Source organism: Lotus japonicus, chromosome 5 (genome assembly GCF_012489685.1).
Source record: "Lotus japonicus ecotype B-129 chromosome 5, LjGifu_v1.2".
Lineage (NCBI taxonomy): Eukaryota > Viridiplantae > Streptophyta > Magnoliopsida > Fabales > Fabaceae > Lotus > Lotus japonicus.
This window is the reverse complement of record NC_080045.1, coordinates 10,193,960-10,206,136: the sequence shown is the minus strand read 5'-3', so window position 1 is coordinate 10,206,136 and position 12,177 is coordinate 10,193,960. Positions and strand designations below refer to the sequence as shown.

At 36.1% G+C, this 12,177-nt stretch overlaps 1 protein-coding gene across 2 annotated transcripts; it reads right to left on the bottom strand.

The window, feature by feature from the left end:
* Window positions 1–944: 944 nt before the first annotated feature.
* Window positions 945–11,553, bottom strand: LOC130717801 (uncharacterized). Of its 2 annotated transcripts, XM_057568164.1 has the most exons (14): window positions 11,109–11,547; window positions 10,886–11,022; window positions 10,342–10,481; window positions 9,998–10,143; window positions 9,687–9,766; window positions 9,242–9,499; window positions 8,328–8,438; window positions 7,999–8,121; window positions 6,576–6,697; window positions 5,587–5,656; window positions 4,492–4,584; window positions 3,771–3,898; window positions 2,273–2,414; window positions 945–1,320 (listed from the first exon to the last, which is right to left on the bottom strand). In XM_057568164.1, exons 1-14 carry the CDS (start codon window positions 11,263–11,265, stop codon window positions 1,186–1,188), a joined length of 1,842 nt encoding a protein of 613 aa, XP_057424147.1. In that variant the 5' UTR covers window positions 11,266–11,547; the 3' UTR covers window positions 945–1,185. The 2 variants fall into 2 exon arrangements, 1 of the variants encoding a protein (XP_057424147.1); XR_009012409.1 differs by lacking the exon at window positions 3,771–3,898 and having other exon boundaries at window positions 1,179–1,320; window positions 11,109–11,553.
* Window positions 11,554–12,177: the final 624 nt, after the last annotated feature.

The following is a 12,177-nucleotide window of genomic DNA, read 5'->3' as shown; positions in this document are numbered from 1 at the left end:
TGCTTGGATGACGATGAGATATGTGTCACTGTGGCAGCTCGACATCTTAGCTTCAGATTTAATAAATTACTTAAATATGACACACACAATGCGTGGACATATAGTTACTCGGTAAGATTGTTGAGAAATTAAAAAATATAATAATAATATGACAGGTCAGAATATGAAGGGTCAATGATCAGTTTGAGATAACTGAATTGAACGGGTTAGGAATCACATCATTTGAAGAGCATTGGAGATAGAGTTGACACGTCATTTAAAAATCTAATGTGGCAAGCAAGGAGTAAGAAAGAAGAGTTGTGTTGCCAGCGTTACAATACGTGCATCAGAATTAATATATTATAATAGATAGATAGATAGATAACTAGATGGCTAAAAAGCACTTTTGGGCCTTGATGTTTCAAGTTTGTGCAAATTCTACCCCTACTCTAGTTTTGTTGATGTTTCTATCCCTAATGTTTTCAAACAGTGCACCATCTACCCCTCCGTCAGGCAGACGTTAAAAAGGTAACGGAATGAGCTGATTTAGCTTTTTATATATATATTTTTTGGACCTGCTACCTGGATTACAAGTGAAATTGGAAAAGAGGCATGAGAGATTCAAACTCAAGACATGTAAGTAGCAAAACATGCATTTAATCAGTTCAGTTACATACATAATTGATATATACATCAAGGAAATTTAATTTATATCATTTCTTTGATCATCGTCAACTTCATATACTCCTCTTCACCTCTCCAATCCACTCAGGAACCTCTCCTGAGAAAGCCTGACTGACGGAGGGGTAGACGATGCACCGTTTGAAAACATGAGGGGTAGAAACGTCGACAAAAATAGAGTAGGGGCAGAATTTACACAAGTTTGAAACATCAGGGCCAAAAATGCTTTTTAGCCTAACTAGATTGAACTTGATCAATCATAATAGCTAACAAGTACGCAGATAGGATCGAATCCTTCAGCATTTATACATTAAGAGTTTTTCAAAAGTACACATTTATCATGCATTGCTACCCTATTTAGATAGCAGCAAGGAATAAAGAATCAATGTTGTCACTAATTTGATCACTCGTCCACTGGTGTGTATTACAGATAAATTATTGCTGGTTAGTGGTTACATAGAAGGTATAAAAATCAACTTGGCATCAGAAAGTAATTTCCGAACAAGAAGCATATAAAATATACCATCAGACTGATAACTCAGGTAGTATGCTGTGGTCACAATTCCTTTTGAAATTTTTATGTTGCCTCTGAAAATAAGGGTGGAAATTACTGACTCCATCCAAGTATAATGGCGTTTGCATTTCAATGAGGCGGGAGGCCTGCACAGAAAGAACCAATCTTCTTCTTAATTGATCTTTCAAAGTTGGGGAACATTATAGAATTTAGGAGATGGCTAAATTGTTGAATACAAATTAAAGTTTAAAAATTACTAGTCTTAGAGAAATTCAATAAGAAGATGAATTACGAAACAAAATCCATGGGCAGCGCAAGTAACAGCAGACAAATTATGCAGCTGCATTGTATTCTAATATCAGTAATGATAGCTGCACATATTTTACCCTCACAAATCCTTTACAAATTCTTCGGCCAGAAATTGGATAACATCGTGATCCTGTAGTAAACTCTTGGAAGGCCAAAGTATGAGGGGTTTGCAAGGATAAAATCTGCCCAAGTATCATTACTCTATCATAAACTTGAGATGGTTATCAATATGATAAAATGTTAACGCTGTCTGGAACATACTCGAATAAGATGGTTCTTCACAAAATATGGATATAGGAAGACCATAGTGTGACCACATCAGATTTTAATTATCAGGTCATTTAAAGTCTATACTGTAGTATCAGTTTAGAAAGTCAAAAGTTCTTTATACAGCATGCCTTTTACTCAATACAAATTATGCTTCACTATGGCACAAGTCTGTTGACTGCTAAATAGTATAGACTGCACTCTCACTGTTTTAATTATCTCCTTGAACCACTTTCAGATTTCTTACAGAATCCAAATAAAAGTAAATTGTATTTCTTGGGTTACTTCCGAGTTTACTTGAATTTCCTACAAAGTCATTATATATTTAGCATCTTTCATAAAAAGTGAGAATCTAGTATATGATAAACTCACTAGCAGGTACCAAACATGTATGGGAAATACATCAAACAATCTCATTATCAAATGCCATTTATAACATTTTTAGTGAAGTCAGAAACAAGGAATACTGCATGGAACTATTTCAACATATTGCTAAATAATGATTTTGTTAGTCCTACTCACAGCTCTGCGAAAAGCAAACATCTCTTCTTGACCAGAATGCATGGACATGATGCTAGCCACGGAACCTACTGAGCTCAGACTGCCATCTGCAAAGACATTGCGGCGAAGTTTCCCACCTTCAGTCTCTGTTTCAAACTGGAAACTGGAACCAAAAAAAGAGTGAGGAGGTTCCGATACCAATGCATCATTTAATCAGTACCATAAGATTTACAGCAAAGTCAAAGCTCATTATTGTCAAGACTTTATACAATGAAGGAACTTTAGCCCCAAGAACAGAACATAAGTGAGTCAGTAGCCATTATTTAAAATCACAAATTATCGAAAGATCTCATAACTCATAGATAAGGATGGCAACGGATAATGGATCCAATGGGCATCCATAAAAAATACATAGTGTATAACTGTATATTAGAATTAGGGAGGCTTAACTCAACCCAAAAGCTAGCTCAAGTATTGAGGGTTGCTCTACCCTTTATAAACAGTTGTTTGGCCATATCTCGCCAATATGGGACTTCTAGCACACCCCCTCACGCCCAGGGCTGGACATCTGGAGCGTGGAATGAACATCAATGCCAAGATAGTCCTCATATATGGGAAGGCAATCCTCACCTTTTGAGCTAGCTTTCAGGATAGAGTTAGGCCTAACCAAAGTTCTAATATTTATATTATACATCATGTGCATTATGTTTATGTGATGGGGGAGTTAATAAAAGCAAGGCAAATCCATGTGAGAATCAGGAAGGCGAGTCCTTGGAGAGCCAAGAAGGGGAGGTATGGTGAGCCCAAGTGAGAGTCTGGAAGCTTGGAGAGCCTAGATGGCGAGTCCATGAAGAGCCTGGGCCCCATTCATGCATTTCATATGAGACGATGATGATGATGATGTGTGTACTAGTATTTCAACATGAGTGGTGTGTGGTACGGTAACAGATCACGAGAGGGTTGATCTACTAGGTCTAGATCAAAGGTTGGCATACTGCATTCATGCATATTATTATGTGCCATTGTGGATTATATTTTATTTTGATTTATGAGAATGACGTGACTGCTCTGTCTCATTGATTGTTCAATTGTGAGGGAAACTTATTTGTTTATCTTTTGCTATTATATTTTCCGGTGTGTCTCACTCCCTCAGGTGGTTATATTTTCAGGATAAGCACTCGGAAGGACTAGATCAAGTTGGTCTTTCCAAGCAAGCATTGAAGCTATTGAGACATGGTAGTCTTCCATGGAATTAAGTTGTAAGATTAATTCTTTTACTTTAGGGATTTTGGGAAAACTCAGAATTGTATTATGTTATTATGTACTTAATCAAACTGAAATGTTTTTACTCTCGAGGTGTTTAATCGAACTCAGAGGTTTTGATGTTAGCAATTTTGGCAGATGCAGAATTTTCAGATCATCAACTAAGAGAAAGTCAGGTTGTCACATAGAACACTTCTACGTTGTAAGTCAAAAGCTCTCTGTGCATCATATAGCTCATACAAACAGACAAAATTACCTATCCAAGTCAAAAAGTGTGCCCTCTTCAGTTCCTTGAAATAATTCGTCAATTGAGGAGGATGCTAAACAACATAGACAGCAATGATGATTGTATAACTCATCAATAAGGGTGATAAATCTCCGTGCCTAAAAAGTGGAAATTTTTTTTGCTCAAAAACAGGATAGAGATGTACAGAATGAGAAGTAAAAGCGTAAAAGCATTGCATTTGAAAAATATCTTAAAGAAAAATATACCATACATCTATAAGACTTGCAATGTTATATCTAATTGAATGCTAAGCAGCAAAGAGCCAACAAGAAAGTAAGCTTAGAGATGAGAATGATAAGATGAATGAGTAGTAGTTACACAAGACATCATAGGAAGAACTACAATTAAAGAGAAGATGGTAGAGTGGACGACAGGAAGAAGATAGTCTAATTTCAAGAAATAGAGGGAGACCAAGGACAAATATTAGCTAAACCATTAAGAGAGATTTGGATATAATTGGCATATCTTTAGATATGATTCTTGATAGTTGATAGTATATTATGGCATCATTTAATCCATGTAGCTGACCTCACCTAGTGTGGAAGGGTTTTGATTGTTGTTGTATCTAAGGAATATCTTAGGAAATCAGGGAGTAAGAAAGCAAGCTTTTTAACCCACATTCTTTGGACATAAAAAAAGGGCAGTTATCAAAAAAATTGAGGCTAACTCTACTTATCTTTACTAATAATACCTTGTCACGAATGCGCATACTCATCACTGGAATGTCAGAAATGAAAACAGTGTGATAGTTTTCAGCTACTGCTATATAATCTGCTGCACCCAACTGAAAATGAAAGAAGTTTGAGAAAGAAAGAATAAGTTATCTTTAGAACCCGCTTGCAAGTGCACAATCACACAAGAGAATTAAAAATCATGATGATTTTAAGCATGTCATATAATGCCAAAAGAACAAGGGAGGGAATAATAATGAAGCATAACATTTGTACTTGTGGAAGATTGAGTGAGAATAGAATGGTTCTCATTGAACACAGGTATTTATAACATGGTAAAAGGCAACAAAAAAAGTAAACAAAACCACTCCTAATAATTTCCTAGTCAAGGGATTTCAAAGATGATATGCTAAATTGTAACCAAAAAAAAAAGATGATATGCTAAATGAATATACAATATTTACATTTACAGTGCAATACCTCTCCTCACGTTGAGGAATAGATGTCTTCCATTCCCAGCTTGATAACTAGAACATGGAAATTTGAGCTATTCATCCCCTTTATGAGAAGAGGAGGAAATAGCACAATGCACCAGATATCTTACAGAGGGAGGAATAACCGTTTGGAAGGGGTAGGGACACATAAAGTAAGCAAGAAAGTTGTGGTAGAGAGAAATTGGGGATTGGCTATAACCATGTAAGGGATGAGTGTTGAAGGTAGGCTAGGACTAGGATGTAGTGTGAGAGGATAGACATTCTTGAAGTTGTGATAGAGTGGTTTTGAGATCTTACTTGCAAGCTGTGAATGATAGATATACATTTACAAGCTTGAAAGGGGGGGGGGGGCATAGTAATATCATGATAATAATATGAGATATTTTATTTCCTTATTCATGAGATTTGTACAATTGTAATTAAGCGATCTGAATAGATCTTATTCTTTGTAATTATTTCCTTAATTAGGAGAGCCATAGTTTGTGACAAGATTACATTCCTTCTCCTTTCAACCCAACTTGACCATTAAGAAAAAAAAATATAAGTAAAACATTTGTATTTAGTAACTACATTTGGTAGAAAAATACTTTGGTCAACCACCAAATAATAGAAACAACGTACCGGACGACCACACAAATACTCAAATGTGAAGCGTGCAACTCCTTCACAACTTTCAGGAACCTCAAGTATCCTGTCAAAGAAAAAATTATATTATTCATGTTTATATACATCAGATGGAACTCAGAAACTCAATGGATTGGATGATCCATTGGCAGAGCCAAGTCTAAAGAAACCTACCATTTGGAAGGTTTATTTCAAAAACAGGTGTAGGACAAAAAAAATTACTTATATCTGTAGGAGCAACTGTGCATTTTTAGAAGCAGGAGCAGTTATGTAATTTTAAGAAGTTATTTAATTTTCATATAATATGTATTGTGTGATAGAAGACAAGGGTTAGGTATGAATTTGGTGGTTCTTTGGACAGAGTTATTCCATGTAGGAGTTCTTAAAAGTTAAAACTATAGGAATGTTTCTACTGTAACTTACTGTTAAATTAGTGTGAAACAAAAGAGCATCTCACTAGGGAAAAATTTAACAAGGTTTTGATTGCAAGATTTGGAAGAAGACTAGGGAACCCGCTTAAGAAGCTAACAGAACCCAAACAAAAGAAGTCGTATGGAGGAAGGAATACATCGAGCCTTTTGAACTGGTTTCCTCTCAATTTGATAGTTAAATGTAAGTGAGGTTCAGGTTAGACAGTTATTTAATTTGTGGTGTGATAGTAGACAGTTATTAGGTTCTGCTGCAGCAGTTACGTAATTTTCACGAGAAGTTAATCAATTTTCATATATATATATATATATATATATATATATATATCTGTGTGTGTGTGTGTGTGTGTGTGTGTGTGTGTGTGTTGTGTGATGGTAGACCAGGGTTAGGTGCGCATTTAGTTGTTATTTCAACAGTTATTCTTTGTAGGAGTTCTTAAAACTCGAGGACAGCTTCTGCTGTGATTTATTGTTCAATAAGTCTTTTTTTTATCCCAAATTCAAGTGTTCTATCAGCATCCATGTTTGACACAATTAAATATAAAGAGGATGGGTTACCTTCCAAACATTACTGAGATGGTATTGGATATTATATTTCCTCCAAATCTGCCTGTTGCATCATGCCAGATTTTCTCAAATTCATTGATAGTTTCCCTTCCAGTAGGCCAGAAATAGTGTACCTGCATGTCTATACCCAATGAAGTTCCAATAGGTTTCATTTCCAATATGCATAATATGATTTGTTTTGTTGTTAACGTATAACAATTAGAATATAAATCATGCATGGAAAGAAAAAATGAAGTTGGCAGATGACTGGTAGCATAATTGTTATGATATTTTTTGAAAATAAAGAAATATACAATAGAAAGGATTCTGGTAGCCCAAATATAATTCACATGATATTTTTTTAAAACAAAGAAATATTCTCAGATGACAGGTAGCATAATTCTCACGGACTTTCTTCCCTATAATTATGTTGCTGAGCCCAGAAAGGATTCTGGTTGCCCAAATTTGTAAGGTTGGCGCCACACCAGCTTTCTAATTGACCAAGGCAGATATACACTGAATTGATATTTCATTAAGTTAATGACCTAATGAAGTTATATGCATTGTTTTGTTTTACTGAACTGTTAATGCAGACATTTAATGATCATCTTTATAGTGATACTTAACAACAGCCACAACTTTTCCTTTATGGTTCACCTAACACCGTGGCCCCATGTTAAAAATCCCCACAAAAGTCAAGCTCAACCAATATCAAAAACATGACATGGGCTTCATGAAAGAGGAAATGAGTGCATGGTTCTGTTATGAGATGAATTTTTTATGAAAAATTAAATTATATATTTAGCGAGCTGGATGCTTTTGGGCCTTCCCTTATGATATATGCACCAAGCTGGATGCTTTTGATAGATATGCTCCAACTTGAGGGGGAGTGTTGGAAATGTACCATTAATTATTATCTCTTTTCCAAGTAGCTTTGTTCATTGTAAAGCCTAGTTCTTTGTAGACTTGCATTAGGAAATTGTGTAAGCATTAATTTCTCTTGTAAATTGTAGCATTTTTTCTTCAAATATACACATAAATAGCTGAGTGGATTTCTCAGTAAATCAATCTTGGCTTCAATCCCAAGTGAAGGTTTTGGTTTTCCCTTAATAGTTAATATCTTGTTCAGCAATCAAGCTGATAGCTACTAACACCAAGCTATTGATTATTTCCAATCTATCTAAAATAAGATATCCATTTCTAAATTTTAGTTAAATAACTTTAATTTTTAAATATCTCAATAGCCACAATATAGTGCAACTGCAATCCCTACAGGTAGGTGTGCACATATAAATGATATAATATATATATATATATATATATATATATATATGTGTGTTTGTGTGTGTGTGTGAAATGTAGATCACGTTAGCAAAATATATTTTCTGAAAGTTCAGGTGAAGGTAAGACAATAACTGATAAATTAAATTCTCACCAGGTTGACTGATCTTCGTGCTATGAAACGACGGTAGTCAATTTCACTCCCTACTAATACCTTCTCACAATGTTCTTCCAATTTGGAGAGAAGTTTTTGGAATATTTCTTGTTGCATACCTGGCTGCCCAAGAAATAAGTTTTGAACAAAACAATGGTAAATAAATATGAGGATTTTTTCATATCGGTCTAGGATCAAATTCCTCCAAAAAAAAGAAAGTCATTAAGGACATCATCAGTGTAATCATTAACCTCTACCTACCACATTATTGAATAACCAATAAAAGTAAAAAACATATTCCACAAAAGATTGACTGGTAAAGAACAAACCTCATTTAAGTCATTTGGTGCTCGATTACTGGTAGCCACAATAACGGTTCCACGGCTCAGCAAATTGCTTAGAATTCCAGATAAAGCTACAATGGCAAATACATCAACAGTCTGAAATAAAGAGCATCAAAATTAAGTCGTATTATACACTACACACCAAAGTATGAATAAAACAGTTGATGTAACTTAGAGGAAGCTCTGCAATTATGTAAAATATAATATCAAATCATTCATGTGTATGTGTCTTCACCCAACGGTTTAAGCTTTAGTATAGTTGGTTCAAGACATGGTATCAGAGCCTCAAAGACTAAATGGTCTAGAGTTCGATCCTTGTTACCCGCATTATTCAAATAAAAATATGAATTTCAGCACATGGTAGGTGGAGATGTGCATTGTTCACGCTTCAAACCCATTGGCTCTTGCGTGAGGGGATGTGTTAAAATATAATATAAAATCATTCATGTGTCTTCACCCAACGGGTCAAGCTTTTCGGATAGTTGGTTCATGAGTCATGACATTAACAATGAGTCAAGAAGGGACAAAAAATAAGATGCAACTCGATCTTATTGTCAATAACTAACAATCCCAAAAGCCTAAGCAGTTAGGTGAAAGCAAAGAATAGTTTTATATGGGCAGGGAAAATTATTCCTAAAACAAAGCCTAAAATAGTTACACACAAAAGAAAAGACAAGGATGCATACAGTATTCACTGCAATAAATCCTTTCCAATTATCACGAAAAACTGCTCCAAGTGGGAAGGGTGCATACAGTGTTCACGAAAAACCCAAATAGCAAATAAGAAAAGGTTACATCCATTCTATTCTCCCCAAGTAACATAAACCAATAATGATGGATAGTAGTATGGAATATATGATATATGATATACATAATGCAATATAGTAATTTTCCTTTACCTGAATCTCATCAAAGCACAAAATGCTAGCTCCCTTGTCGTCTCCTTCTCGATCCAGAAAAAACTCCTCTGCTACAGCAGGAAGAATGTTTTTCATCCGTACCTCTTGCTTGTATCTTTCTTCTGCAGCTAGCCACTCCTTAGCTTTAATGTCAAAGGGAAGATTCATAATCCAACCAGCAATGCTTGACTGCAAAGTCTTCTCTTCCAATTGTTTCTTCCATATCTTGTGCATATGTTCATTTATTCTAAGCATGGCCTACATATTGGTTGAGGAACTTTACATCTATCTCTTTCTTCAGAACCAAGTTAATGATATTTATCAATGGTCTGAGTCTGACTTAAGAAAGGTGGAAAATATATTCCAAAAAACAACTTAGATGACGTCAACATCAATATGACCATAAGTATTCAGGCAGCGCCCATCAACAGAGCAAAAGACTCACCTCATGAAAGTGATATCTTCTTCGATGTTTAACAATTCCTTCAGTGGCACGATAAAACATGTCCATCAGCATTGTCTTCCCTTCAACATTAGAAAATGAAGCAAATTTAATCAGAAAAGAAACTGGATAAGGTTACAAAGACAAGGAAGGCAATAAATAATATCTACTCTGCCCAGAGATATAAATGAAGCAACCAAAAACTTGAAGCAGTACCATAACTAGAAACCGAAGCAGGATATTGTAAGTTTCCATATCAAGTGAACATAAACATCAGCCAGAAAAATAAAAGAAAAATACAAGAAGGTAAATACCACTGCCGACATTTCCGTATATGTAAAGCCCTTTAGGAGGAGGAGGAGCAGTTGGATAGCGACCAACTACTGAATCCAACTTCATCTCACGTTTAAGATATGACACCCATTTCCCTACTCCTGGCTCCACACTTACTGGTTTATTTCTGGGTCATATTAAAAAGAAAAGACTTGTAGTTTTTCTGCAATATAACTGACATAGATATAAAAGAAATGAAACAAAATTCACAATATAAAAACACAAGTCGAATTTTAAAATTGCTAGTTTAATTGAAAATGCTCAGAGTCAGCAGAATCATATACAGGTTGAGTTAAATAAATGTCAAATTGACTCAAAATCTTACCTAGAGCCCCTCCTTCCAGTAAGTTTGTTATTCAACTGTTTCCACCAATCTCCTCCCTCCTTCTGTTGTGACTCCACTTCCTCCATGAGAAGCTTCCGCCGCTCGTTCTCCCGATTCTTCTCCCATTCAGCTAGATTCACCTGCCAAGCGGGAAGGGGCAAGTTTCAAAATCAAGACCCAAACTCAATTTTAGCCTAGCTAACTTTTTTTTTAGGCTTCCCAAGGTATCCCCACAGCTGGCAGTCATGAGACTAACCCCCAGAGGCTCTAAGATCACGTTAAGTGGGTAAGCCTCTCCCAACAAAACAAATGTTTCTCCATACGCACCATCCAGGGACCGAACCCTGGACTAAATGCTTCGGGAGCTCAACTATCTATAGTTGTGCTACACCTTGTTGGTCATAGCTAACATTTTTGAATACTACTACCACTCCCTCACAGTCATTCCTCATTATAAACATTTTTAAAATAATAAATTAACATTGTGAGATGTGTACACAACAAATGAAGAACTGATAACAGAATATTCAGTTTCTGATCTTACATGATACTCTTCCATTTCTCTCTCATACTGCTCCAGCCTTGCAACCAATTTCTCAAGTTCTGAGGCAACACTTTCTTGGTAAGGATCATGCTGCAACTTCCCTTGATCAACCAGATTCTTATACTGAGCAAGCAGACCTGGAAGAAGAGCATCAGAATTTTCAAGAATTCATGAGTAAAATTCGATTAATTTCAATTTACAGAGGATTGGGATTAATATGGACCTGTGCGGTTTTGGAGACGAAGGTGGGATTGATCGCAGTAAGAGCGAAGCGCGTTTAGGCGGCGGAAATTGGAGGTTGAGGATGATGCCGGTGTGAATAATTCAGAAGTGAGTCCCTTCTTGGAGTTAGAGAAAAAGTTCCAGATTCTTCTTCTCATTTTATTTGGATCGTTTGCCTCAAATGTTAAGTTGCAATTGCATTAGTTGGGTTGTTGTGTGCGATCATGTGTCATGAAAGAGGAGAAGAGTAGTGCAGAGGATGGAAGGCGGTGGAGAGAAATGAAGGTGGATGGTGGAATATTGGTAGACGATGTGGCATGTCCACGGCCGCTTACCGGTTTCCACCTTCCACACACTGTCGTTTTGCCTGAAAAGCGTAATTTGGAGATTTGTTAAAACTAATTTTTTACACGCTTCTAAATATTCAAACACAAGCACCAAGAGCATAAATCAATTTGCACACGGGCTGTTATAGTTTAAGTAGAGTGTCTTGGATTCTAATATTTGTGAATGCAGGTAGCTGCATTAAATACTTGGTTTGGTATGAAGAGTTTTACCCTTCATAGTAGTCATACCCAACTCAAAATTATAAATGCAGGTAAATACACCGAAAATATTCAAACACAACACCTTGTAAGTGCAAATGTTGGCTGCGGGATGAGGAGTGTGTAAAGGTTCTTAGAGCTTCGCCCAAATTGGGAGTCGTATGAAAAGGTAAATGTGTGTCTTATGTACCTCTCGAGAAGGGCTAAAAGGATATTTGGGGATGTTCCAACCAAAATTCAAGATACTAGAGAATAATTAACGGCTTTGAGCGGTAAGGAAGATGAGGAGGGGGTGTTGGGGAGGATTAAATTTTTGGAGGAGAGGATAGGTGATTTTGAGCGAGGAAATCTAGTGAGCTTAGAGGTCAAGGGCCATGTGATTAAAGCATGGAGACAAAAGTTTCAGTTTCCCATTTGAAGGCTTCACATAGGAAGGAGTAAAATTGGGTTGATTCGATACGGGATGATGAGGGGGTGATTTATGATAAGGAAGAGGAGATTGCTAAGGTTATGGCTTCTTTCTAT